At 39.3% G+C, this 27927-nt stretch overlaps 3 protein-coding genes and 1 long non-coding RNA gene across 4 annotated transcripts; 3 read left to right on the forward strand and 1 right to left on the reverse strand.

Annotated features, from left to right (window-relative positions):
- On the forward strand, positions 1-6364 carry LOC131794669 (uncharacterized). The gene is made up of 3 exons (XM_066164485.1): positions 1-498; positions 3320-3580; positions 4537-6364. The coding sequence occupies exons 1-3, from the start codon at positions 24-26 to the stop codon at positions 5826-5828; spliced, it is 2028 nt and encodes a 675-aa protein (XP_066020582.1). The 5' UTR covers positions 1-23; the 3' UTR covers positions 5829-6364.
- On the reverse strand, positions 4134-18509 carry LOC136279953 (uncharacterized). Its single transcript, XR_010717078.1, has 2 exons — positions 18304-18509; positions 4134-4223 (listed from the first exon to the last, which is right to left on the reverse strand). It is a non-coding gene; the product is annotated as an uncharacterized lncRNA (long non-coding RNA).
- Positions 8351-14580, forward strand: LOC131794665 (uncharacterized). Its single transcript, XM_059112200.2, has 3 exons — positions 8351-8876; positions 12087-12347; positions 13234-14580. Exons 1-3 carry the CDS (start codon positions 8402-8404, stop codon positions 14523-14525), a joined length of 2028 nt encoding a protein of 675 aa, XP_058968183.2. The 5' UTR covers positions 8351-8401; the 3' UTR covers positions 14526-14580.
- Positions 17295-27927, forward strand: LOC131794666 (uncharacterized). Its single transcript, XM_059112201.2, has 3 exons — positions 17295-17831; positions 22360-22620; positions 26007-27927. Exons 1-3 carry the CDS (start codon positions 17348-17350, stop codon positions 27278-27280), a joined length of 2019 nt encoding a protein of 672 aa, XP_058968184.1. The 5' UTR covers positions 17295-17347; the 3' UTR covers positions 27281-27927.

The following is a 27927-nucleotide window of genomic DNA, read 5'->3' on the forward strand; positions in this document are numbered from 1 at the left end:
TATGCGAACAGCTTGTGCTTGAAATGTCGATGTTAAAACTAGCAAGAAATACTTGTAGGAAACGTCGTCGCATCCAATTTCATTTCGTAATTGGAATTTTCATTTTGTTTTCATTTGGCTTCGTCTACCGAAGATTGACAAATACTCCTTCCTTTGCTAACGGTTTGTCAAACCCCACCCAGACATTGAAAGACAATGAAACCAAGAAGGCTGAAATTAGATTTACCAAAGAAATAGAAGAGGATAGAAGCATTATTGCTTGCAAAGTTCCTAACGTAGATCCATTCCATCCGAGTGTGGTTAAGTTTATTAGGGATGTTGGAAAACTAAATTGCCAAGGACCGAGGTTTTCAAGTTATGACAACAACGTGCTTCGGATTGAAGGCCAAGGGCTCGTTTCTGCGCAGTACAGAAAGATTTTAAGGGCTCCTGGAAACGACTTCAGTGTTGTGTTATCGGATCCTGTAAATATTCAAAACGAAACAAGCGATCAGAAAGGTAAGTTGCAAATGTCTGACCTAACCTCACTCGCATCTATCTTGCTCTTCTCTAGGTACGCATCTGTGTCGCTTGATATTGAATCGATACAAAAATCTTCCAAGTAAATTAAAACAGGGCATATTGGAAACATTAGTAGATTTGGTAACTTGCAAGTACATGCTCATAAAAAACGACTTAAAACTGCTTGTCGATGTGTTGTGAAACCTTGTGAAAAATGAATAATGGTAAACAGCATGCATGGATCACGTAAGCCAAACTGACCTCAAAAGCGGAGCTTTATTTTTAATGTTAATAGCTTTTATTTCCTGAATGTTTTCGGTGTAATCGATTACCGAGGAATATATGTCAATGTAAAAGATATTGTTGGTCTGATTCAACGGTTTTAAAGCTTCGCAAAACATTGATTGGTCATGGAAGTTTAAAAACAAGTGGTAACTAGTTGAAAAAAGCCCCAAGCAATTTTGCTTAACTCAAATTGCTTCTTTCCTCTTGGTTTTGGCGGACAACCACATAGAGAGAAAATTGCTTCTTTGGCAAACTTTTCTTTCTGAAGAAAGTTTCTTTGTGAATGATTCACTGATAGAAGTGAAAATTCGACGTTATAAATTCACAGAAGCGCATTTCTATTATCAACAATTGTCAATGAGTAGTAGCCAAGACAACCGGATTAGCAACTTCAAAACTTTTACGTGTTTGATTAAATACCCCTGAGGAAAGAGCTTTTCCACTTGGATGGTTGATGTGAAAGCAAACCTTAAATTGTTGAGGAATCAATTCGCGTCGCCGCGACGCAAATTAATTCCTCCCTATTCCGGCAGAATAGGATCTGCTTAATTTCTCCATTGTTAGTAAATATGTTTTTACTCTTTTCCGATGAAGTTGGCAACGATCTCGGCGGCCATGTTAGTTAATGGCGATGCTATTGGGTTAAGTGCTTTGTTGCTGATTTAAGACCTCTAGGAGAATTTTAATTTTTTGAGGAAAAGTTTGCCAATCAGTGATGAAAACCTTTTGAAAACCTTGTGTGAACTTCAGATAGATTACACTCCAGGTGAGCAACAAGACGTGTACAAAATAACACCTGCTGAAAGAATTTATTATGAATTCCTGATAAAGGAAACTGAAGCCGAGCTACTTTAATTAGTTTTAAGAGGCTCATAATACTGACTTGTCAGAAGGGAGAGGAACGGGCAGTGAAATTTTAACTGCCCGTTCTTTTTTACCTTTATTATCCCCCTCCTCCCAAGTTTTTTCGGCCATTTCTCTCTCTCATCCCTGATTTTTCCTCCCTCTCTCCCTGATTAGTGCTTTACGAGGTTTAAATCAGGTGACACTACACTGCAGTACCTCGTTTCCATGTCTGAAAAGAAGGAAAACATTTGAAACGCGTTTTTCTTCTTCTTCAGCACGTGCAGTAGTACTTTATTTCTTTCCATACCGTTTGATTTTGTAACGTAAGCTTGAAGCTTTGATCTTACAACATCTATTAAAAATGCTTTACATAGGGCAGAATGGTTACTCATAACTACTTGCCAGATGAAATAGAATAACACAAGTACATTTATTAAACATTGTATTGTATCTACATTGTGTGAAACTAATTAACAACTTACCACCTCCTTTCCGGCTTTAAAGTCAGAGAATGTCGTGATATCTTGCAGGAACTCGAACCTGCTTGCTGCTGTACTTACGTGTGGGCATGTTGCACTGGCCAATTTGTTCTGCCAGTTCATCGCCACTTTCGTCACTATCATTATTGGACCTATCGTGCCTATCATAATGTCCTGTCGTGCGTGTTCAGTCAACAGTTTGCAGCTAACACAGAAATTTTGACTCGAAAACAAGTCCCAGACACTCTTCAAACTTATTTCTCTATGCTCTATGAGTTTGGGATCGCATTCTATCGCGTTGTTTTACAGCTTCAAGTAGTAAAACTCTTCGCAACTGTGTCTAAAGGCTCAGTCTCTCGAATAATCCTTAAAAATGATGTGTTTATTTGTAACATTCAACAACGAGGAACTATAGCTTGTTGGGCTACAGGGTAGGCAGTTAACAACACACACCATATCAAGCATAACACGTAAATGTTGTAAATCATTGTCAGTGTTTCCATTTGCAATGTTTTCAGTGTGGATTTCCATGGCTTTCTTATACTTTGATCCACAATCAGAAGAGTTGAAAATCACAACTAATTTTCTGCACTGCATTTCTATGCTCGTGAATGATATGAAGTTGAAAATGGAAAGAGAAATTCCATATCAAAAAGCAACCATGTATTATTTTGTTTATTAAATAAATACCACGGGCCTTAGATGACAAGAAAAGTCGACTCTATCAATGAATGAGCAAACCATCCTGGATTAAGAATGGTGAACGTTTTGCCATTCATTCCTCAAGCTGACAGAGTGATGCGAATGGCGAGTGACGTGAATGGCGAGTTTTTCTGCGGCTGACTGGTGATATCAAACACATGTAAAAAAATTATCGTAATTTTACACGTGTGCAGTTACTGCTTTTCTCGGCCGGGATTGGAAAACGTTTTAAAAACACGGCAGTTTATTGGACACATAATATTCTGTTCAGGAAGAGAGATTATATTCTGTGCTATCAGAGAAATAATATTATGTGGTATCATCCTTACAAATTCTTCGATTAAGTAACCTATAATTTCTCCCCACAATTTTACTGCTGAATCAAACAGTTATTTCATGAGAGTGGAAGAAATTGTCACCAACTTTAGAAGCATTTTGGTGCCATAAGGAATGTATGGAAAACAGAAGGGAAAAAAAAGTCTATATGTATTTCGTTTATTTTTCAGGTAGTTTTCATGGTGAAGCAGCGGTGGATCACGACTTTATCCGAGTCGAGGTCGTGACGTCTTCGGGAGCCACGAAAAGTGACGTACACATGCACGTGTTTCCTAAACAGGAAGTTCTCAAAAGGGAACAGAAACCTGGCGGTATTCCACTAAATGTTGCGCTAGTTATGTTTGACTCTACTTCAACTGCTAACTTTAAACGAAAATTACCCAAAAGCTGGAAACATTTGACTACGAATTTAAACTCTATTGTTATGCGAGGTAAGTCCCATAAAACTCCATTTCACTTAATTTTACCCGCAAAAGATGTAATCGGTTATTAATACGCCTATCGATGCAAAAAGACAGCCGTGACTAGCCTCTTGCATTAGAGGTTACCCCAGAAGAGCTTTAACCTTTCAAAACACCCTGCTTCTCGACCTTACACCCCCGTTTACTGACTCGACTTTTCTTCCTCACCGGGAAATAAGGCCGCCTCCACAACCCTTTCGGGAAATTTGCGATAACAGCAGCTTGTCGACTACTATTCTCTCTTTATCTATTATCCGAAACATCCCTGCTGTTTCCCATTTATTGTTTTCCCGCTGGTACGACTATGGTTTCTCTCTCTGCCCCAGTTAGCTCTTAGAAGTAGTGTTTTCCAATTTCAGCAAAAAGTCATTGGTTTTTTTCCTAACCTTGAAGGAAAATACTATCGCGGGTCTAAGGTCCCGCCTAATAGTTCACGGTTTACTAGCTCTCTGGCTAAAAACTTGATTGTGATGAATCTGCGTGCGAATCGATCACAGTAGATTTTCTGGGTGACACAATATGAACGCTTCAAATGGTAATGGCCCTGAGGATGGTAGTCCATTTTCCTAAGCTATTCCATCGTAGGGTTGAAAAGATAGAAATCGGCTCCGCTCTAAAAATAAAGAAAAGAAAGCCTTACCAGCTCGTCCATTTCCCCTACTTAACGGAAAAAGTGAGGCAAGTGGTACTTCTAGTAATCTAACACTTTCACTGTATTTTCAACGCCTTGGTGACTATAATTTATAAGAGTCCTTTCTTTCTACAATTTGTGATATCCCCTTATTCAGAGTGAAACATTCCTTTTTTGTCTTGTCATTTGGTGACTATAAGCGTACGCGCAGCCATAGCTTTAAATCAGTCACGCCTTCCTTTCTGTGTGAAGCAAAGATCAGTTGAGTCTTCCTTGCTTTTTACCCAATTGACAGGTGAGACAATCGTAGGAGATGGCACCGCTTCCCAGCTGGTTGCAATGTTAACTGGTTTACCGGAGAAAAACCAACAGGATGCACGAAAGAGAAAACGTTCATCGAAAACTGTCGACAGCTGGCGGTGGATTTTTAAAGATCTAAAAGAAAAAGGATACGCTACTTGTTTTTCAGAAGATTCACCAGGAACTGCAGCGTTCAATTATCGCTTAAACGGTTTCCGAGACCCTCCTACTGACCATTACGGCAGACCATTCTGGATGGAGGCAGACAAACTTTTGAGAGCACATTGTGTCAACAGCCGAGCATCTCACAATGTATCTTTTGAATATCTACTGAGTTTCTTCCGTAGATATAGGGATCGGCCGAGGTTTGCGTTCGCCTCGCACTGTGCAATTTCTCATGATGACATAAACACGATTGGCTACGTAGACGATGATCTAAAAATATTTCTCGATGAGTTTGAGAAAGAATCATTCTTAGATAATACAATGCTGATTATTTTCAGTGACCATGGAGCGCGCTTCTCAAATTTGAGGAAAACACTTCAAGGTAAACTCGAAGAAAGGCTTCCATTTATGTCAATCACTTTACCGAAATGGTTTCAAGAAAAGTACCCAGACCTCAACAATAATCTCGTTTACAATTCGCATATTCTTACATCACCGTTTGACGTTTATGCTACTCTACGTCACATTCTTTCATACCCACAGTATCCAAGCGGAATTATCACTGGTCAGAGCCTTTTTAGCCGAATTGAGAGGACAAATCGCACATGTGCAAGTACAGGTGTAGCAGATCATTATTGCCCTTGTCTTGACTTGGAAGCCGTGTCACTCGATGAGCCCGTTGTCAAAGAAATAGCAGCTTTTGTCTTAAAGCATATTAATGATCTGACGTCACAAACCGATGAATTATCAAAACTATGTCAGCGGCTGCAGTTGAAGGAAATAAAGAGCGCGTTTCGTGAGATGCCGAAGGAAGCCATGCAAAGATTTCAAAGGTCAAAGCACGCCGCAGATGACAGATGTGACAGCTGCGAAGCGCTGTTGGGCCAAAAGACTGAAAACACTCTCGTCAGGGACACCTTATATCAGATACAATTTACAACATCTCCGAACGAAGGATTTTACGAAGTTTCTGTTAGAATGAAGCAAGGTGTTCCTGAACTTACAGCGGAAATAAGTCGGATTGATGCTTATAAAAACCAGGCAGACTGTATCTCACACAATTTTCCTCTACTTCGGAAATACTGTTACTGTTCGACAATTTCTTCATCTAGGGTGAAATAATCATTTTGCTCTCTATGAAGACCAATTAACAAATTTGGACCAAGGAGCGGTCGACGGTCAAATATAAGGAGAGGGGTAAGGTGGGGGAGTTAAATTCTTGCCCTTTCCCCGCCCCCTACCCCCACCGTCCACTCTAACTCCAAAATAAACATGGCCAGTCGGGTAAACGACCGCGTGCTTATAACGTTATTTCGCGCTAGCTAATAGGACGCCTGCTCTTCAGGCTACTGACGGTTCAATTTTAGGTCTGACGGTAATAAGGAAGATGTTTCTTCAATGAGTTTTTGTTAATGTTATGTTTTTCATCGTTTGACATAAATGGATTCGGCTGGATTCATTAAGGCGGTTGTCTGTAGTAGCTACATTTGGCAATAAATGGCTTTCACTTGGGGTAAAAGAGCACAGAACACGTCATCACAATGCAAGTTAAGATAAATGTGAGTAAGGTTAAGACTTATTTGCATATTTTCAGACTTCCACACTTATACAGTTCCAAATGATAAATAAATAAATAAATAATAAATATAAATAAATAAAAAAGATAAATAAAAATAGCCACATACAGATAGCAACTTTAAATTTAAATAAATAATAACAACATTAATAATAATAATAATAATAGTATTAAAATATTTATTCAGTCCTTTCGGTCTCTCAGGAATAACCAGGATGGTCTGCTGTCATTTTCAGTAGGAGGGTCTCGGAAAACGAAAATCGAATGCTGTACTTTGTGGTGTATCTTCTGAAAAACCAGTGGCCTTTTAGATCTCTGAAAATCCAGCCCCAGCTATCGACAGTTGTCGATGAACTTATTCCTTTTTGTGCTTTCTGTGACGTTCTTTCCGAAAAACATCGTAACAAATTGGGGAGATTGACCAAAAGCGTTTTCCTCCCAAACCTTTCCAACAAGATGGTCTGTTGGAGCAATCTCAGCCATGTGTGATGGTATTATCTCGTAGTGGTGATAATAAAAATGATAAATAAAAATAGCCACATAGAGATAGCAACTTTAAATTTAAATAAACAATAATAACATTAATAATAATGATAATAATAATAATAATAATAATATTAAAATAATTTATTCATTCCATTCGGTCTCTCAGGAATAAAAAACTGAGATCTTTCGGTCACAGAGTTTGTTTACGGATATCTGGATATTTTGACTTCACAAACCGCACCCACACAAGCCTTAATACAACAACACTGATGTCCCTCATGCGCCTCGCGTCCAAATATCAATGGCACGCTGTTTTATCCTTCCACGCCACACGTGCCAATTGGGGCGACAATTTCAGCGAAATCGAACGCTTCAATATTAGAGTTAAACCGTCTTTCCACGAAACTTCTCACTGCCAACCACAACAAAAACCATTCCACCGCACACAATTATTGCCATGAGAATTATTGCCATGAGTGGAACCGTAACGGCTCCGGCAGAAGCTCGTTTCAACAACAGGGTGCAGAACATATTTGTGCATACTGCAAACTTCCGGACTTTACCTTACTCTCCTTCGTTCCGCAGATTTCGTAGACCCTATCTTAGCTAGTTAGTCTTAGCTAGGGCCCAGTTTGTTACCTTTTCAAGAAAGACTTGAAACGCGCATACAGGCAAATCCACGTAGACCCCAAGGACTACATCTTTCTTGGTTATCGCTGGCAGGATTTATTACATTTCGAGTTTGTTCTCCGTTTGGCCTCCGCGCGGCGACCCTCGCACTACCAACACTACCGCTCACTTCTTCCGTACATCGTTTCACTTTGATTGTGTAAATTATAATGACGACTTTCGAGGCGTCGAGGCTGGCGTCCTATGATGAAGCGGTACTGGCTTTCACGCACCTTGGACAACTTTACACCAACCTGGGTCTCGAATCCTCACCGACAAAGGACTGTCTTCCCTCTACTAGAATGATCTTCCTTGGTCTCACCTACGAAACCGTTGTTGTGACACTAGACAAGTTACACCAAACTTCACAGCTTCTCTGCTATTGGCTCAGCTCGTTACGGGTTTCCAAGTCTGACATAAGTTTTTCGACCAACAGACATTTAAAACGCGACCCATTCACGCGAGATGGTCCAAATCTTGTATTATTTCTGAAAGAATACACGGTACGCAGAATCGTTGAGGAAAGAATGAAAGGAAAAGTGATGATTCTGGAAAGGAAAATATTAACTAAATATAAACACTGGGCCAAATAGGTAGTGAAAAGCGTAACCTACTGGTGACTGATGAGATAAAAAGTAACTCTAATAGTGGTGGAAGCTGATATTATCATAACTACACGTTTTGCCACGAAATGTAGATAAAAGGTGTTCTTCAAAATTTTCGCTCTTTTTGGGATATCTGCGGTTATGGTCGCATCCCCACACAGAGTAACGATCTCCTCAGCCCATCGTAGAACGAAGAAAGCTTTGCAAACGTTCGAGGCTTTTCTTGACTCTGTTTCCCGCCGAAGTTCAACAAACGTTGATGACGCGCGAACAACTTGTCCCGTGAGGGATCTGGCACTAGGTTGAGGTATGCGCATTGGCGATTGCGGAAATGTTTATGCGAACAGCTTGTGCTTGAAATGTCGATGTTAAAACTAGCAAGAAATACTTGTAGGAAACGTCGTCGCATCCAATGGCATTTTATAGCTGGAATTTTCATTTTGTTTTCATTTGGCCTCGTCTACCGAAGATTGACAAATACTTCTTCCTTTACTAACGGTTTGTCAAACCCCACCCAGACATTGAAAGACAATGAAACCAAGAAGGCTGAAATTAGATTTACCAAAGAAATAGAAGAGGATAGAAGCATTATTGCTTGCAAAGTTCCTAACGTAGATCCATTCCATCCGAGTGTGGTTAAGTTTATAAGGGATGTTGGAAAACTAAATTGCCAAGGACCGAGGTTTTCAAGTTATGACAACAACGTGCTTCGGATTGAAGGCCAAGGGCTTGTTTCTGCGCAGTACAGAAAGATTTTACGGGCTCCTGGAAACGACTTCAGTGTTGTGTTATCGGATCCTGTAAACATTCAAAACGAAACAAGCGATCAGAAAGGTAAGTTGCAAATGTCTGACCTAAGCTCACTCGCATCTATCTTGCTCTTCTCCAGGTACGCATCTGTGTCGCTTGATATTGAATCGATACAAAAATCTTCCAAGTAAATTAAATCGTTTTTTATGAGCACGTACTTGCAAGTTACTAAATCCAATATGCTCTGTTTTAAAACTGCTTGTCGATGTGTTGCGAAACCTTGTGAAAATGAATAACGGTAAACAGCATGCATGGATTCTGTAGGCCAAACTGACCTCAAAAGCGGAGCTTTATTTTTAATGTTAATAGCTTTTATTTCCTGAATGTTTTCGGTGTAATCGATTACCGAGGAATATATGTCAATGTAAAAGATATTGTTGGTCTGATTGAACGGTTTTAAAGCTTCGCAAAACATTGATTGGTCATGGAAGTTTAAAAACAAGTAGTAACTAGTTGAACAAAGCCCCAAGCAATTTTGCTTAACTCAAATTACTTCTTTCCTCTTGGTTTTGGCGGACAACCACATAGAGAGAAAATTGCTTCTTTGGCAAGCTTTTCTTTCTGAAGAATCAACTAAGGACTGAGAATTTTTTCCGTGACTCACTGAGTCTTCAGCGAGGAACGCAAGAAATTTGCATTTTTGTCATGCAAAGAAACTTTCATAAATATAATTTGCGAAGAAGAACAATAACAGCTGGTGGAGTAATAAACCTTCTACAGTTGAATAGCCTACTTAACTAGAAAATTGTGTCCATGAAAAAGTTTCTCTGTGAATGATTCACTGTTAGAAGTGAAAATTCTACTCAGTTATTAATTCACAAAGTTGCGCAACGTGGGAAATTTGCATTTTCTTTCACGCACAGACGCATTTCTATTATCAACAATCGTCAAGGAGTAGTAACCAAAACAATCGGATTAGCAACTTCAAAACTTTTACGTGTTTGATTTAATAACCCTGAGGAAAGAGCTTTTGAAGCACAAACAACGAATCAGAAGGTTATAGTTCTTTTCTTTACTTTTTCAGAATGCTAGAACAAGGGCTTTCCACTTGGATGGTTGACGTGAAAGCAAACCTTAAATTGTTGAGGAATTAATTCGCGTCGCCGCGACGCGAATTAATTTCTCCCTATTCCGGCAGAATAGGATCTGCTTAAGTTCTCCATCGTTAGTAAATATGTTTTTACTCTTTTCCGATAAAGGTGGCAACGATCTCGGCGGCCATGTTAGTTAATGGCGATGCTATTAGGTTAAGTGCTTTGTTGCTAATTTAAGACCTCTAAGAGAATTTTAATTTTTTGAGGAAAAGTTTGCCAATCAGTGATGAAAACCTTTTGAAAACCTTGTGTGAACTTCAGATAGATTACGCTCCAGGTGAGCAACAAAACGTGTACAAAATTCACCTGCTGAAAGAATTTATTACGAATTCCTGATAAAGGAAACTGAAGCCGAGCTACTTTAATTAGTTTTAAGAGGCTCATAATACTGACTTGTCAGAAGGGAGAGGAACGGGCAGTTAAATTTTAACTGCCCGTTTTTTTTACCTTTATTATCTCCCTCCTCCCTAATTTTTTCGGCCATTTCTCTCTCCTCCCTGATTTTTCCTCTCTCTCTCTCCCTGATTAGTGCTTTACGAGGTTTAAATCAGGCGACGATACACTGCAATACCTCGTTTCCATGTCTGAAAAGGAAAACATTTGAGCGTTTTTCTTCTTACTCAGCACGTGCAGTAGTACTTTATTTCTTTCCATACCGTTTGATTTTGTAACGTAAGCTTGAAGCTTTGATCTTACAACATTTATTAAAAATGCTTTATATAGGGCAGAATGGTTACTCATAACTACTTGCCAGATGAAATAGAATAACACAAGTACATTTATTAAACATTGTATTGTATCTACATTGTGTGAAAGTAATTTACAACTTACCACCTCACTTCCGGCTTTAAAGTCAGAGAATGTCGTGATAGCTTGCAGGAACTCGAACCTGCTTGTTGCTGCACTTACGTGTGGGCATGTTGCACTGGCCAATTTGTTCTGCCAGTTCATCGCCACTTTCGTCACTATCATTATTGGACCTATCGTGCCTATCATAATGTCCTGTCGTGCGTGTTCAGTCAACAGTTTGCAGCTAACACAGAAATTTTGACTCGAAAACAAGTCCCAGACACTCTTCAAACTTATTTCTCTATGCTCTATGAGTTTGGGATCGCATTCTATCGCGTTGTTTTACAGCTTCAAGTGGTAAAACTCATTGCAACTGTGCCTAAAGGCTCTGTCTCTCGAATAATCCTCAAAAATGATGTGTTTATTTTGTAACCTTCAACAACGAGGAACAACATACACCATATCAAGTATAACACGTAAATGTTGTAGATCATTGTCAGTGTTTCCATTTGCAAGGTTGTCATGTTTTAATGAAAGCACCAAAGCATGACTCACCACAGGCGGCCCAAGCTCCAGCTGTGAGATGATCATCTTGCGCAATAACAGTCATGGCGGAATTATAAGAGTTTGTATGGGCATATTTACGACCGCCCTCAGGAATAAAAAAAATACGTCAAATTCTCAAAAAAAATACCTCACCTTACTTCCACAGTGTATCATTTGTTATCTGACCGCTTACTTTGATGAAAAGAGCCCATTTTAGCGAGTTGTTCATTTCGACGTTTTCAACGTACATAAGAAAAGCCCAAGGCTGAACATTCCATTTCCGAACGCCTGAGCCGAGAAGCGCAAAATCCAAGCTCAAAATGACCGGGCGACCACAAATCCAACGCAGAATCCAAGCAAATATACTGTAGTTTCATTTCAATACACTAAAAACTCAATCTTCCCCGCGCAACCGACACCACAGGCGGCCCAAGCTCACGTCTCGAGAAAGCCAACGATGAATTCATGAACGCGTCATGAAATCATCGTTGGCTTTTTCTCGAGACGTGAGCTTGGGCCGCCTGTGGGTTACCAAGCTGGTTTTCAACGGTCGTGTGCCAAGGTTGATGTGGCCGCGGGCTGTTAGAAACCTCTAAACTGGAAATTTTTGAAAAGACTCGATACAGGGAAGGACATAAGATTGTTGATACCACAAGCGGAGAATGAGAATGGAAGAAATTGTCATCAACTTTAGAAGCATTTTGGTGCCATAAGGAATGTATGGAAAACAGAAGGAAAAAATATGCATACAGATGTTTGAGTACAAGGTGTTAATCAAAAGTCTATATTTTCGTTTATTTTTCAGGTAGTTTTCATGGTGAAGCAGCGGTGGATCACGACTTTATCCGAGTCGAGGTCGTGACGTCTTCGGGAGCCACGAAAAGTGACGTACACATGCACGTGTTTCCTAAACAGGAAGTTCTCAAAAGGGAACAGAAACCTGGCGGTATTCCACTAAATGTTGCGCTAGTTATGTTTGACTCTACTTCAACTGCTAACTTTAAACGAAAATTACCCAAAAGCTGGAAACATTTGACTACGAATTTAAACTCTATTGTTATGCGAGGTAAGTCTCATAAAACTCCATTTTACTTAATTTTACCCGCAAAGGATGTAATCGGTTATTAATACGCCTACCGATGCAAAAAAAAACAGCCGTGACTAGCCTCTTGCATTAGAGGTTATCCCAAAGAGCTTTAACCTTTCAAAACACCCTGCTTCTCGAACTTACACCCCCGTTTATTGACTCGCCTTTTCTTCCTCGCCGGGAAAATAAGGCCGCTTCCATAACCCTCTCCGGAAATTTGCGATAACAGCAGCTTGTCGACTACTATTCTCTATTTATCTATTATCCGAAACATCCCTGCTGTTTCCCATTTATTGTTTTCCCGCTGGTACAACTATGGTTTCTCTCTCTACCCCAGTTAGTTCTTAGATGTAGTGTTTTCCAATTTCAGCAAGAAGTCATTGTTTTTTTCCCAACATAGAAGGAAAATACTATCGCTGGTCTAAGGTCCCGCCTAATAGTTCACGATTTACTAGCTCTCTGGCTAAAAACTTGATAGTGATGAATCTTGCTGTAGATTTTCTGGGTGACATGTGGCTTCAAATGGTAATGGCCCTGAGGATGGTAGTCCATTTTCCTAGGCTCTAAAAATAAAGAAAAGAAAGCCTTACCAGCTCGTTCATTTCCCCTACTTAACGGAAAAAGTAAAGCAAGTTGTACTTCTAGTAATCTAACACTTTCACTGTATTTTCAACGCCTTGGTGACTATAATTTATAAGAGTCCTTTCTTTCTACAATTTGTGATATCCCCTTATTCAGAGTGAAACATTCCTTTTTTGTCTTGTCATTTGGTGACTATAAGCGTACGTGCAGCCATAGCTTTAAATCAGTCACGCCTTCCTTTCTGTGTGAAGCAAAGATCAGTTGAGTCTTACCCAATTGACAGGTGAGACAATCGTTGGAGATGGCACTACTGCCCAGCTGGCTGCAATGTTAACTGGTTTACCGGAGAAAAACCAACAGGAGGCACGAAAGAGAAAAAGTTCATCGAAAACTGTCGACAGCTGGCGGTGGATTTTTAAAGATCTAAAAGAAAAAGGATACGCCACTTGTTTTACAGAAGATTCACCAGGAACTGCAGCGTTCAATTATCGCTTAAACGGTTTCCGAGACCCTCCTACTGACCATTACGGCAGACCATTCTGGATGGAGGCAGACAAACTTTTGAGAGCACATTGTGTCAACAGCCGAGCATCTCACAATGTATCTTTTGAATATCTACTGAGTTTCTTCCGTAGATATAGGGATCGGCCGAGGTTTGCGTTCGCCTCACACGGTGCAATTTCTCATGATGACATAAACACGATTGGCTACGTAGACGATGATCTAAAAATATTTCTCGATGAGTTTGAGAAAGAATCATTCTTAGATAATACAATGCTGATTATTTTCAGTGACCATGGAGCGCGCTTCTCAAATTTGAGGAAAACACTTCAAGGTAAACTCGAAGAAAGGCTTCCATTTATGTCAATCACTTTACCGAAATGGTTTCAAGAAAAGTACCCAGACCTCAACAATAATCTCGTTTACAATTCGCATATTCTTACATCACCGTTTGACGTTTATGCTACTCTACGTCACATTCTTTCATACCCACAGTATCCAAGCGGAATTATCACTGGTCAGAGCCTTTTTAGCCGAATTGAGAGGACAAATCGCACATGTGCAAGTACAGGTGTAGCAGATCATTATTGCCCTTGTCTTGACTTGGAAGCCGTGTCACTCGATGAGCCCGTTGTCAAAGAAATAGCAGCTTTTGTCTTAAAGCATATTAATGATCTGACGTCACATACCGATGAATTATCAAAACTGTGTCAGCGGTTGCAGTTGAAGGAAATAAAGAGCGCGTTTCGTGAGATGCCGAAGGAAGCCCTGCAAAGATTTGAAAGGGCAAAGCACGCCGCAGATGACAGATGTGACGGCTGCGAAGCGCTGTTGGGCCAAAAGACTGAAAACACTCTCGTCAGGGACACTTTATATCAGATACAATTTACAACATCTCCGAACGAAGGATTTTACGAAGTTTCGGTTCGAATGAAGCAAGGTGTTCCTGAACTTACAGCGGAAATAAGTCGGATTGATGCTTATAAAAACCAGGCAGACTGTATCTCACACAATTTTCCTCTACTTCGGAAATACTGTTACTGTTCGACAATTTCTTCATCTAGGGTGAAATAATCAGTTTGCTCTCTGTGAAGACCTTGACTCAATAAAGTAAACTCAAAATCTTGGAGTAGGGACGTATAGAAAATATTTTTAAAAAAATAGCTGCCTTTCGAATGCAGGGATCACACGTACGCATATGACAGACGGTAAAAATCCGGCTGGGTTTCTCTTTCCTTTCATGGACAAATTGCACAGCTAGCCAATAGGAATGCGTAAAATCGTTATCGATTTTTATCTATGGTAAACAAGGATCATTGCGTTACAATGCAAATATATATTGAGCCACCACGAGGCGAAGAGTGACCGAACTGGAAAATAGCGGAATTTGATTCGTGCAGGCGAAGTAAGATTTGGATTCAAGCGGTTAAATTTGACGAATTTTGAATTTTGTGTGTGAGTTAATTCGTCATTTTCGTTCTTTTCTGCGTTAATACTCTTTCCTTTTCTAAAAATGTAGACATCACTTACAATGTTTCAATTAATCCACCCACCCAAAAAATAACTCTTGCATGCATAGCGTGCCTACGTTTGTTTGTTTGTTTATTTGTTTGTTTTTTTTTGGGGGGGGGCATCTCTTGCTTTTGTTTATTACAGTGGTTTCATTACCGATCAATCATCTCTAAATATGCTTACGATCTGCTGCCTCCAACACAAACATTAGCAAAAGGAATTGATGAAACTTAAGTTGAGGAAGAATATGCCGCTTTTAGACTTCCCGTACTTGATCCATTTCATCCCAACGTGGTTAACTTTGTGAAAGATCCGGGAAAACTTTACGAGGGTATAAGTTATTCCAGTTTTGAAAACAACGTTCTTCGAATTAATTGAAGGCGAAGGTTTCGTTTCTGCACAATACAGAAAAGTTGCAAGGCCTTGAGGGACGATTGTTACGTTCTTCTTTCTGATCCTGACAGAAAACTGCGTTTGGTTCCACAGTAACTTTATTTAGTTCATGTCGACAACCAACACGACCTCTAGTGTGCTCAACTTTGTAATCGCCGCGTAGTCATCGATGTAATCGCCACGCAGTCGTTTATGTAATCCCACGCAGTCGTCTATGCAATCCAAAAAGCTTTACAAGGAACTTCCTAAAGTACTTTCGAGTACGTGGTTCTATCGTTCTCTAAATTTAAAATATTTTGAATACCATCACAAAAGAAGAGGAAAATGTCAGCACGAAAGATACTAGCAATGTAAACAATGCACCAAATATTTGCACAAGCGCTTCTTTTGAGAAAGATTATGCGGTCATGTCAGTTTCAAGTGCCTTTTTTTAACCTAATCCGCCTTGTGTCGGGAAACTGCAAAACAAAATCGTTTGTGACAAACTAGCACATTTATCAACGGTGTGACAACAGTGTCACGCCACCGAGCATATGCAGTCATGTCAGAACGTGACAGCCATGTCAGTTTCAAGTGCTATACTGTTGAAAGAAAAAAATTGGCATCAAGCAAGAATTTTCTACATGTGTGTTTTTAACTCATTTAGGTGTTGAAAAATGAATAACATAGTATACTAGCCATTCAGTTAAAGAAAATTTTATAAGCTAATTGATCATTTCCTATTTCTTTAGCGGTTTTACTTTGCAAGTAGAGGGATGGATATCTTTTCTGTTTAGGAGAAAATAGTTCATTTAACTCCACAAATGTTTGTATAAGGCTGTTATCGATTTTAGCCAAGTTACATAATCTCCTATCGTGGAATTTGACTTGAGAGCCGATGTGCAATTTCTAATGTAATTCTAAGGAGTACTTTATAATTCTTATACCAGTCTTGTTTTTGTTTTGCCCGATCTTAACCGCAAAAGTGTGAAATTTTTAGGAAGAAAGTCGTTTTGGAAAGAATCAACAAACCGAAGGTACATACTTAATATGCGGGAACTGTTTCAGGTAACTTAACATGATTCGCTAGTTTAATAATGACGCTTGTCAAAGATTGACAGCTTGATAACTGTCACCTTTATAGGCTGGTGGCCAAAATTATCCTTGTGAGAGTAGTGCTAGAACCTGAGCTAGTGAGTTGTATCAAGTTTTAAGAAAAAGAATAATGGAGAGTGTCAACTACACTGGGAATGTTAGAAATTACTTGTAACAATATACGAACCAAATCCGCTTTGTGCCCCGTTAATGGACCATTGTACTTCCCCCCCCTTTTTTTCAACAATATTTCTCTTTCTATTAAACTGTAATTTTCATGGTAATTTAGTATCATCAACTGAGTTGATAACCTAAATTAGCCACTTAAAGGAATCCAAAAGCTGACGTTTCGAGCGTTAGCCCTTCGTCGAAGCGAATTCCCTTTTTATACCCTCCTAACGACGCAGCAGCACCGTTTCCTTAGAAACTTACCCCCTATGTAATTTTCATGTTCTCGTTGTAAAAATATATCAACTGACTTAAGTTAAAGACTTATTTCGAAAGTAATGGTTGTGCCTTAATGCCCGGAGCCCGCGAATTTAGACCCAACAATTATTATAACTTGAATAGAAACACTAGTCGATTGGTTCACTTGCGAGTTTTCAGTCTGTACCGAATAGAGCGCAGGACTTGTAGTAAGTCTTGGCTCCCTCTTTGTCACATGTATCGACGAACAATCTTCAACACAATCGGGACGCGCTGCAATTTGGTCCACGGAAAGGTTCGAAAACGCTCACAAGAATTCGACTGCAAAAGGTTTACTATTCATTAATTTAACCCGCGTGTGGCAACCTTTGGTTAAGAGGACTGGACGCAAGTCACGTGCGGGGCGTTTTTTTTAAAATTAAAATTTGTTTTCCTCCACCATTGCTCGTGTTGCCGTTTTTCTCCTTGTAGCGATATATTTCGCAAAAAGTATGCCCAGGAGACTCTTTCAAAAGACCTCTACCTTCTCCTCACTGGTTAGACGTTTGAACTATCGATGCTTCGCTTTATCGCTTGGCATTGTCAGTCTTACATCGTTTGCGCTTGTGTATTACAAAGGTCTCGATTTAAGAACACCAAACACGAAACTTCACCATCAAACACCAGTAAATGATGTTCAAGAGATGTTAATTCAAACAGCAGCCAATGATTCTGCCGCTTGTAAGCTGCCCGTTCTAGATCCCTTTCATCCCAGCGTGGTTAACTTTATGAAAGATCTTGGCAAACTCAGTTGCGAGGGTGTCAGTTATTCTAGTTTCGAAGACAACGTGCTTCGAATTGAAGGCGAAGCTGTCGTCTCAGCACAGTTCAGAAAAATTGGAAGGGCTGAAGGGGACGATTTTCGTGTGGTTCTTTCGGATCCGGTTAAAGTTTTGAACACGAGTGGAGGTCGAGCGTCAGCGACTGACCAGAAAGGTGAGATAAAACATAAGTGTAACTTGAGATAAATATGTTTGTAGTGAGTTATGTTTTGTAACTAGATTTCGATCAGTCCCTTCTCTACGGCGAAGTCCATCGCACGAGGTCGGAAAAATCAGCGAAAAAAATCGATGTCGATGTATTGCGGAAGCTCTGAGTGAAGCTCATGAATAGTACGTACTACAGTTTAAGGGCTCAGACGCACGAGGCAAATTTTTGTTTATTTTGAGAAAATTTAGGCGTGAAATCAATTTACAAGTCATGGTTTGAGAGAACACGTCAATCAAGAAAATTTGATGGCCGCCCACATGTTTAATTTTTACGCAGCAATCAAACTGTGAATATGGAAGATTTGTACCTCGGGATGCTGCATGACAATCAGTAATCAGGATATTCAGAATAAAGCTATTGTCATAGGCAGACAACCCTGTAGGACGTTAGTTATTTGATACGCTAGCTGAACTCTTACCTTCTTAGCTCAATCATGCTTAAAGTAATGAATGAGGTATTGTGGTGAAGCAGATGTCGACGGTTAGTTGTCGACCGTGGACGGAAGTTGTATTGTGGACCGTGAACTGAAGTAGTCTCGCATGCTACCCCTCCCTACTTAGTGAGAGTCAATATTACAAAATGCAGACTGCAGACTTGGTACAAAATGCAGACTGACAATTTATATGTTTTTTCGTCTGATACGTGATAACATGTCATCTTACAACTTACCAAGCGTCACGCATATCGCTTTTCCGCGATCATCTTTCACGATTATTTGCACTATTGTGGAATATTCCTTGCCCGTTTCTTGATCACAATCGTTTATAAAATAATTCCAAGCCTTCATATAGTCTTCTCACTATGCGCGCGAGTTGGTTGGTGAGATTTCTGTACAGAATTTACCAACTTAATAAAAGTAGATGTAGATGTAAATGAAATGTCACTATTAAATATTTTAACACACGCAATATTCGAGAAAAAATTGACAGCTTTGCACGTGGTCCATACGTTTCATCTTCTTAACCGATATGTGTTCATTTTGTTGAGAAAAATAGTGGAGACTTGATATATTTTCAATGTTCAGGGATGTACACGCACTGATTTTCACATATGTGCCTTAAATTGTTATTGGCTTACATGAAGAACCGGCGAATTTTAATAGGGAAAAGCGAAGCATTGCTTTTGTCACTGGCCATTTATTTACTTTTCTTGTGGTTTTATCTCTCAGTTGTTTGGTGACTACGCAAATATTAATATGTGAAAATCAGACCATACTAAGGCTTGAAATTCTATTAAGAACGATTGTGGTCGCTTTGTTAAAAACAAAGATATCAAGAAACGGGCAAGGAATATTTCACAATAGTGCAAATGATCGTGAAAGATGGGGGTTACTGATACTTTGTTGCTAGAGCAACATTTGATGCTGGGTTATGCCCACCCAGCCCACCCTCCGCCTCTCAAACACACACGCACACCAACAAAAAGGACAATATCTGCTTAATGACCTCTGCCCATCCCAAGCCATAACATGAATGAGCTGACTTCAATCGATCTCGACAAAACGCAATTGATCCCGAGAAATGTTTCATAAATTTCGTAAATCGGAACATTTCATCCCCAAAATCCGCTACTTTCCAAATTGAGACGTCTCTGCCAGTGATAAGAGCCTCTAGCGCCTCAGTCTGCTCTGGTGTCAGCGAACGAATTGTCGGAAACTGCAATAAACATTCCCGCTGGTCATCAGCCATGATAAATCGTTGACAAGGGTTGACACGCATGACCGCTTGTTTGAGAGATTTCCAGCGGAAATCCAATCATATTTCTGTGTTGTGAGCGAAACGCTGAAGTCAAACTCTATAATCTAAGGCGCATCGGTCACAGGTAGCCCAGGCTCGCACAATGAGCCTCGGTAAATATGTTTACATTGAATGTACCTGAGAAAGTTTCTAGGGAATTTACAGTTGCACTCTTAACTTAGAAAATTGGAACTGGGTTTGAACAAAACCAAAGTTACCTTTCTACAGTGCTTGTTCCTTTGTACTGTGTGAGTTTCCTGGACTGACTAAGCGCAGCGTAAGCATATTGACGTATTTACATACTTGTCATGACTAGTGAGTTATTTATTACCTTTCATATGCGTTCAAATAACATCGAGCATTTTCAAATGTTTATCTACAGTTCAGTTTAGGTAATCACATGATTTCGAGTGCAATTTGGAATAAATAAGCACGAGTTATTTTTTTTCAAAGACTAACAAAATTGCACGAGCCCTACGGGCTCTTGCAATCTGTACTCTTTGAAAAAATTTACAAGCGCTTATTTATTCCAAATTGCACGAGAAAAATCATGTGATTACGTATTTATAATATACATGAAAAAAAACGAGATAGCTTATCATAATTATGCAGAAGTAAAGCGCGCGCATCAAGTGCAGAAATAACTTATTCAAACCCTTCAAGTGAAATTGTGCGTTCGGTCAAAACAACCGCGCACGATCAAAACAATAATATATAGTGATATTTTCACGTCTTTAAGGCGCATAAAAGTTCAAAGTCTGGCGAAACAGTTCAAGGAACTGTTCAGTCTGGTTTGTTACTTCTATGCACTGAATTAACCCTCTTCTGCATTGAATTACCTGAAAACTGCGTTTGTCTTAACCAATCAGAACTGAGTAATTTTTTTCATTTATGTTATTATGATAGCTATGACATGCAAAAAAATTTTAAAAACCACCGAATGTTTTGAAAATCCAAAACGCTGAGCTGGCGACATTCTTGTGTCTTATGTAAATAATCTTGTTCAGCATAATTTTCTTTTCCTTGTGAGTACTTGAAGTGGCTGTGAAGAACGGGTTCCTCCCGAATTAGGTTACCCGGAGAAAAGTTACTTTCAAAATCTCTTTCCTATATGTAATGTGTGATTTGAAACTGTCAGACTGCTGTGTGTATTGTCAAGGGGCGAATGTACTCACAACAGTTTCGTTACATACATTATATCCTGGAACTGAAATTAAGTTTACATAGTAATTTTATCCCTAGCATCGCCCCATAATTAAGGCCTTCATTTAGTGTTGCGTTCGAATTTAAAATAGAGTCTGTTAACAAAAAATAGTCCCAAGTATATCTCTTATTGGTGGTTGTTGTCTTTCAAGCTTTATAGCAGTTGGGCTGTTGTTTGTACAACTTGTTCCAGGAAAAAAAAATGGGCCCATGTAATCATCATAATCAAACTGGACAATGGCAACAATTGATAGCAATGAAAGTTTCTGTGATCTTCTGCATAAATTATGTGTTGAACAGTTCCCTTTGCTCCATTGTAAGGCTCTACTGCAGTCCAAAGGTCTCTGGTTAAACCTTTAATTCCCAGAAGAAATCAAAATGAAAACTTTTCCCTATCATATCCTTACATTATCCAGCAAACAGGTAATGAGAATATTCAAACTTATCAGGTAGAAGTTGTTATCTTGATCTTACACCAAATTCTCATAATTAGTTTACAAGGATATGTGTGGCAGCTAGAAGTGAGTGTTAAGAATCAGATCTTGGGAATTAAAGGGTTAACTTTACCCTATCTTTTTGGCCAAACAAATAGTTGATTTTAAAGTTGCATGTCTTCCTCAGTAACATGCGTTGCCTTAGGGTTGCTGCGGTGTTTACTGACCGCAGCTTTGCCAATTTGTTTTAGTTTCAAAAAGTTGTCTTTGGCAACTTTCTCAATTCCTTATGACAATCTCATAGTAGATGCTTGTTATTAAGTTAAGTTATTCACATTTTGAGGTGTTCTTGACGTGAGCAAATTCCAGTTTTCTTGGCTTGTTGTGGTCCATCACCAACTCACTTACAGAAGGTAGCTATGTCACCAACTAAAATTACACACAAATGGAACAGTAGAACAGCCAGTTGCTTGTTTACAATGCCTATTAATCCATCCAAAAATTTCTTGGCCAACAATTAAAACTTCTTAAGATCAAATATTGTACTCCTTTCTCTTCATTTCCTTGGAATTTATGACAACTGGGAAAGAGGCTTTGAAAATGTTGCAGAAATACATGAGGCAAATGACACTCTGTTGTTGCACAATCAATAGTCGTTTTCGTACCTTAAGTTTGATTTATAACAGCCTTTTGATAAGAAAGTTTAGTTTGAGAAGTTACGATTTAAGGTAGAGGGTTTTCATAAATGGTATGACGTTTGTATCAATCGCGATTAAATATCAGGACGAGTCAATCGGCTGTGTTCTGACTCTTTGAAGTCTTCGATCAACCGACGTTTGAGAGCTCGAGTTATCAGAGAAGTCAAAGGAAAAGTAAAACTAGTTCAGAGTTAATGGGGAATTCCAGTTCAAATAAGCTGATAAAACGGGGTCAAATCCAGGGAAATCACATTTGTTTCGAGTTAGCGGGAAGTTCGAATTCACCGAGTTCGAGTTAGCGGGGACTATTGAGTTTCCATGACTGGAGTTGGCAACAGTTCTTGGCACTATCACGAAAAAAAATGTTAAAATTCTTTTTCATTCTTTTAATTTGCACTTGCAGGAATCTTTAGTGGAAACGTATCAGTTGATTACGACTTCATCCGAGTAGACGTCGAGACATCTTCAGGTGAGACCAAAAGTGACGTTCACATGCACGTGTTTCCTAAAAAGGAAGTTCTCAAACGGGAGCAGAAACCTGGTGGTATTCCACTAAATGTAGCACTGATCATGTTCGACTCCACATCACACGCTAATTTTAAAAGAAAGATGCCCAAAAGCTTGGAGTATCTGACGAAGAACTTAAACACCGTCTTCCTGCAAGGTGAGTAATGTTTTGTTGAGTTATGTAAAAAGGTTTTACTTTTGTGATTAACGGCTGTTAAATCGTCTTTGAGTTGAAATTCCACTGCTTTGGAATGACGTATCAGTCTGAGACGTCAATCACGCGTGCTTGTACGCAGGGGTGGTAGCTAGGTAAGCACTTCATTTCGTTGATTCTGTGGTCGCAACTTTCATCGTTAAGATAGGTCTAAGAGTCCTCCTGTACATTAGGAAATCAACTGCACTTTAACCACCACCAGTAGTTTACTTTTCATGATTATCACTGGTTCAGCAACTGTTCAATTTTTCAGGATGAAGTATTTCTTTTAAATGACGGATATTTGGCCATATTATTCACGCCTGTCCCTAGTAATGACGGAATGAACACATGTGTATGTCAAGGGAATCCCGGCGAAGAAGTCATTATAGAAAAAAATATTTAAGTCAACGAAAGGTGCAATGTAATAGTATACTTTCATTGTCCCACCTTTTTAAAGTAATTTTTGAAAATTAATACAACTGTCCGTTAGAAAATATGTATATGTTATTTGCCGGCTAAGGGTCGGTCTGTATGGTGAAAAACTGTGACTGAGGTCTTGAAAATGCTGCCCGAGGCCTACGGCCTCGGGCAGCATTTTCAAGGCCGAGGTCACAGTTTTTCACCAAACGGACCGACCCTTAGCCGGTAAATAACATATTTTTTTTTTAAACTTAACAAAATACATTTTGAAAGAACCCGAATGATTTAGGGCTATAAATACGGCAAGATCTTCCATAAACTGAACAATTTTTGAGCGAGTAAATGGTAGGTAAAGTAAAGGTGATACAAATTAAAGAGAGATGCTTCACTGAAACATTTTCACTTGCGTAATGATAAAGGTGATTTAAAAGGCTTCCAAACAAAGTTTGAAACATTATTTTTACAAGTATCTGTCACAATCTGACACCTGTCAATTAGAGAGCGCGTAAGAAAAAAAAGCGCAAGAAGATTTGAAAAACAACGGAACTAGTTCGGCAAGGACTGTCACGACAATGTTTTCTTCAAAAACAATCAATGATATAACGGAAAGTATTTTTCACTCTCATCGACGATTCATTCATGTATGAAGATTTACCTCTGTTCATTAAGTAAACGGCCAGGAAAGTAATTGTGAGTAAATTCAAATTTTTTATTTTGAAGTTGTGAGAGTTTGCTCGTTTGTTTGCTGCAACGGCGTGTGTAAATCTGGTCTTTCCTCCACAAAAACTAAATTCGAACGGCACACTCCAACGAGACACAAGGGGATTTAATGCGGCCTTTTCTCAATAAATTCCTTCAGTTTCTGTTGTGCAATTTATGGTCCAAATGTCCAAATTGAACGGACTTTGAAAGACTCACCGAGAGCGTATATTTATTGACTAACTGAAATTAAAACTTCGCTCGCTCTTTCACTACGAACAAATTGTTTGAGAAAATTCAGACATTAAATGAATGAAAGTTCCATTGTTCAGTTTACCAAATACCTCACGTTTTAACTTTCTAGGTACTTTTTTGAATGATTAAAATCAATTGCAGACGGTTTTCAGTTAGGCCGCTTGTCAACCAACGTAATGACACTATTGCTTATACAAATTCATTCTGAAACCAATATTTTTTTGTCAACTAAAGTGAATTGAGAGAGAGAAAAGAGAGGATTCATAAGTCGGCTTGAGGTAGTGACCGATGTGTTTGCTTAAAAATACTGCCCAGCGGGCAAAACGAGGTATATTTATGAAAAATGGCAACGAAAGTTGAGATGTACTCGGCGACTCACGAAAGCGTTACCGTGGCCCGTGGGCAGAGATAGAAAAATACTGACCGGGTAAAGAACCAATCAGATTGCAGGGTTCGTTACCGTGCCCTCTGAAAAAAAAATTAAAAAATTATGGTCCTCATTTCGTTCAGATTTGAAATCAGCAAATCAGAATGAGAGAATGAGTTCATACGGCGGGTGATGTTTGCGAAATAGATGTCGAGGGGTGAGAGAGTTGATCGACTGTATTTTTTGCTGTTTTGCGGTTTTGGATGATTCTTTTTTTCTATGGTTTTGCGGTTTCTTATAGACCCCAATGCCCCCCTCCTTGAACTCTCGACTTCCTCCTGCACGGCAGTCCGGCACTCTACAACCTGAGCCTAGCAAACGGCGACCGAATCTTTGGACAAATGAAAAACTGCGGAAAGCCCTGAAAAGGGGGGGGGGGGGGGGGTGGGGGATTGGCTTGTGTTTTCTATTAGGGTCAGTCTACAGTCAAGCGCTTTAATCTGATTAGCTACGCTACTCGTTATCCGATTACAGACAGAGTTGGACGACACGAAGTCCTGTTACCAATTAATTAAAACTATGACAAAATTTGGGAAAGAAATTAAATATCGGTTATACGTTTTCACAAAAAACAGCGACAACAATAACAACAGTTTACTCGGCGAAATGCGAGACAACAGCGTGCGCACATGATACGTTCTGTCCACTTACACAGGCATGACGTGTTGACTGTCCCTTTAACTGTCCTATTACAAGCATGACGCGTACACTGTCCTATTAGTGCTGAAATCGGGCTGGTGATAACCAATCATGTTCGAGAATTTTGTTATTAGTTTAGTATGATTTAAAACCAAATTCCTCGACACGAAGTTCAATTACCACTTTATTACATCCACTTTGAAATCACAAAATTCAGCTGCTCAAATACAGGTCTTTTCGGTCTTTACAAATATTTTATTGATCCAGTGTTGGGCTGGTTTGTAAAAAGTTTCAATAGTTGTATTTCATATTTCTCTAATTTGATTGGTTACTCTAAACAAGCCTTGAAATGTGACTGGTTGATGTGTTTTAATAAAGTTTTCTCATAAGCTGATAGAAAAGATGCGATTTACACCAAGAAATGATACAATTCATGAATAAATCGCACCACTGAGAGCCAATAAGATTGCAAAGGTAATCAGTGACTTTTGATTCGGGGTTCTTCCTCATCAACCATCACGCGAGAGGAATCTCCAGCTCATAATGTAACTGTAAAAATAATTCAGCTGATTATCGAGTGTGATGTTACTGAACAATATAGAAGAGTCTAGAATAGTATCCTCTCTTTTTAAATTCTCATGCTTGAAAATAAAATCACAAAAATTATTTTGATCAGCAGAAATTGCAATCACATTTTATCCTGTAAAATACAAAACAGCGCCAATCCGCAAACAAGATCTCCCGCAAGGTTGCAATACTGCACGGCGATTCAAAATATCAAAGTCGCAAAAAGAAGGCTCAAATGGTCATACTGATTTCTATATCATTAGCTTCAAAAGTTCTAATCATTTCTAGATAGGGTTAAAACGCTAAAAACGATTCAGCCTCAATTTTACGTTTTTGATAGGAGAAACAATCATAGGGGACGGCACTACTGCGCAGCTGTGTGGAATGCTCACTGGAATCGACGAGAATAAGCAACCTGAGGCTCGACGGAGAATGAGCGGCTCACAACCTGTAGACAGATGGCGCTGGATTTTCAGAAATTACAATGACAAAGGATATGCTACTATGTTCTCGGAAGACGCTCCAGGGTATGCAGCCTTTAATTACCGTCTACATGGTTTCAGAGACCCTCCAACAGACCATTTCGCCAGACCATTCTGGATAGAGACAGATAAACTTTTAAATGGAAAATGTATCAATAACAGACCTGCTCATAACGTATCTCTCAATTATTTGTTAAGTTTCTTTCGAAGTTACAAGAACCGGCGTAATTTTGCGTTCTCATCTCATGCTTCGATTTCACATGATGACGTAAACATGATCGGTTATGTAGACGACGACCTGACGACTTTCTTGCAAACATTCCAGCGAGAATCATTCGAAAAGAATACCATGCTGATTATTTTCGGGGACCATGGGCATCGGTTCGCTAGTCTGCGAAAGACAATTCAGGGTAAACTAGAAGAAAGGTTTCCATTTATGTCAATCAGTCTGCCTAACTGGTTTCTTGACAAGTATCCAGACCTCCACAAAAATCTGGTCCAAAACTCTCGCGTTCTAACATCACCTTTTGACGTTTATGCCACATTACGTCACGTACTGTCATATCCACAGTATCCAAGCGAAATTATAACTGGTCAAAGCTTGTTCAGCCGGATTGACGAGAGAAATCGAACATGCGCAAGCGCAGGTGTGGAAGATCACTGGTGCCCCTGTCTTGATTTGGAAGCCGTGTCGGTGGATGAGCCCGCAGTCAAGGAATCAGCTGAGTTTGTCGTCAGGCACATTAACAATTTGACGTCACAAAGCGGCGAACTGTTAAAGCTATGTCAGCGGATGAAACTAAAGGAAATAAAGAATGCTTTCCGCGAGATGCCGAAAGAAGCCATGCAGAGATTTGTAGACTCCAAAAGAGGCGCTCACGATGAATGTGATTCCTGTGGTGTGGTATTGGGTGAAAAATCGGTTAATACTCTCGCTATGGACACTTTGTATCAGTTACAGTTCGTGACATCTCCAAACGAGGGATTTTACGAAGCTTCTGTTAGAATGAATAAAGGTGTTCCTTCACTAGTAGGAGATATCAGTCGAATAGACGCTTACAAGGATCAACCATATTGCATCGCGTCTTCATACCCTCGTCTAAGAAAATACTGCTATTGTTCTCCGAAATAGAAAGAGGCCATTGAGAACACAGGTTAAAAACATGCAATTTGCTCGAAGTGTCGGAAATTGCGAGTGATCAAGTCACTGATCTGCTTTATACATGGACCAGTTTGACTTTTTGACCTAATATGAGTTTTCTGTCTGGAAACACCGTATTTTCGGGTTTATTAGCATGGTTAGATGTCTTTTTGTTGTTGATAAACTAATGTTTTCACATCTGCATTAACACCCTATTTCAGCCATTGTTTCACAACTTGTAGGTACAACTCTGGTAGTGTGACCAAATAATTTTCTAAGTTAACTGTGGAAGCGGGCGTTAACGCAGATCTAAACCGCCTCTGAATGATAATACTGACATTTTATTGAGCAGTGGTCATTTTTGTAAATTACTAAATTATGGTCCCGCTCTTCGTTTGTCACTCAGCTTATCAACGTGCAATAATCTGTGATTAGTTAATAATTGTATATCTATAATTAGTTGTAGCGTCGAAATACACAAGCCCTTTTCCGTAAATTACTGTATAACACTATTTGTACGAGTTATTTATATACAGAACATTCTATATTTGTACGAGTAATTCTATGTAGATAATGTTGCGTAAGATGTACAGTATAAGTGAGAGAATTGTTGCAATAAATCTCTCTTGAAACTGGAA

Source organism: Pocillopora verrucosa, chromosome 3 (genome assembly GCF_036669915.1).
Source record: "Pocillopora verrucosa isolate sample1 chromosome 3, ASM3666991v2, whole genome shotgun sequence".
Classification (NCBI taxonomy): Eukaryota; Metazoa; Cnidaria; class Anthozoa; order Scleractinia; family Pocilloporidae; genus Pocillopora; species Pocillopora verrucosa.

What these genes read in the sequence shown, in the direction of transcription:
- LOC131794666 (XM_059112201.2), top strand. Translation starts at nt 17,348, where the DNA reads ATGCCCAGGAGACTCTTTCAAAAGACCTCTACCTTCTCCTCACTGGTT. An exon ending in GTCAGCGACTGACCAGAAAG is followed by an intron (nt 17,832 to 22,359) that starts GTGAGATAAAAC and finishes TTGCACTTGCAG; the next exon opens with GAATCTTTAGTGGAAACGTA. An exon ending in AAACACCGTCTTCCTGCAAG is followed by an intron (nt 22,621 to 26,006) that starts GTGAGTAATGTT and finishes CGTTTTTGATAG; the next exon opens with GAGAAACAATCATAGGGGAC.
- LOC131794665 (XM_059112200.2), top strand. Translation starts at nt 8,402, where the DNA reads ATGTCGATGTTAAAACTAGCAAGAAATACTTGTAGGAAACGTCGTCGC. An exon ending in CGAAACAAGCGATCAGAAAG is followed by an intron (nt 8,877 to 12,086) that starts GTAAGTTGCAAA and finishes TTTATTTTTCAG; the next exon opens with GTAGTTTTCATGGTGAAGCA. An exon ending in AAACTCTATTGTTATGCGAG is followed by an intron (nt 12,348 to 13,233) that starts GTAAGTCTCATA and finishes CCCAATTGACAG; the next exon opens with GTGAGACAATCGTTGGAGAT.
- LOC131794669 (XM_066164485.1), top strand. Translation starts at nt 24, where the DNA reads ATGTCGATGTTAAAACTAGCAAGAAATACTTGTAGGAAACGTCGTCGC. An exon ending in CGAAACAAGCGATCAGAAAG is followed by an intron (nt 499 to 3,319) that starts GTAAGTTGCAAA and finishes TTTATTTTTCAG; the next exon opens with GTAGTTTTCATGGTGAAGCA. An exon ending in AAACTCTATTGTTATGCGAG is followed by an intron (nt 3,581 to 4,536) that starts GTAAGTCCCATA and finishes CCCAATTGACAG; the next exon opens with GTGAGACAATCGTAGGAGAT.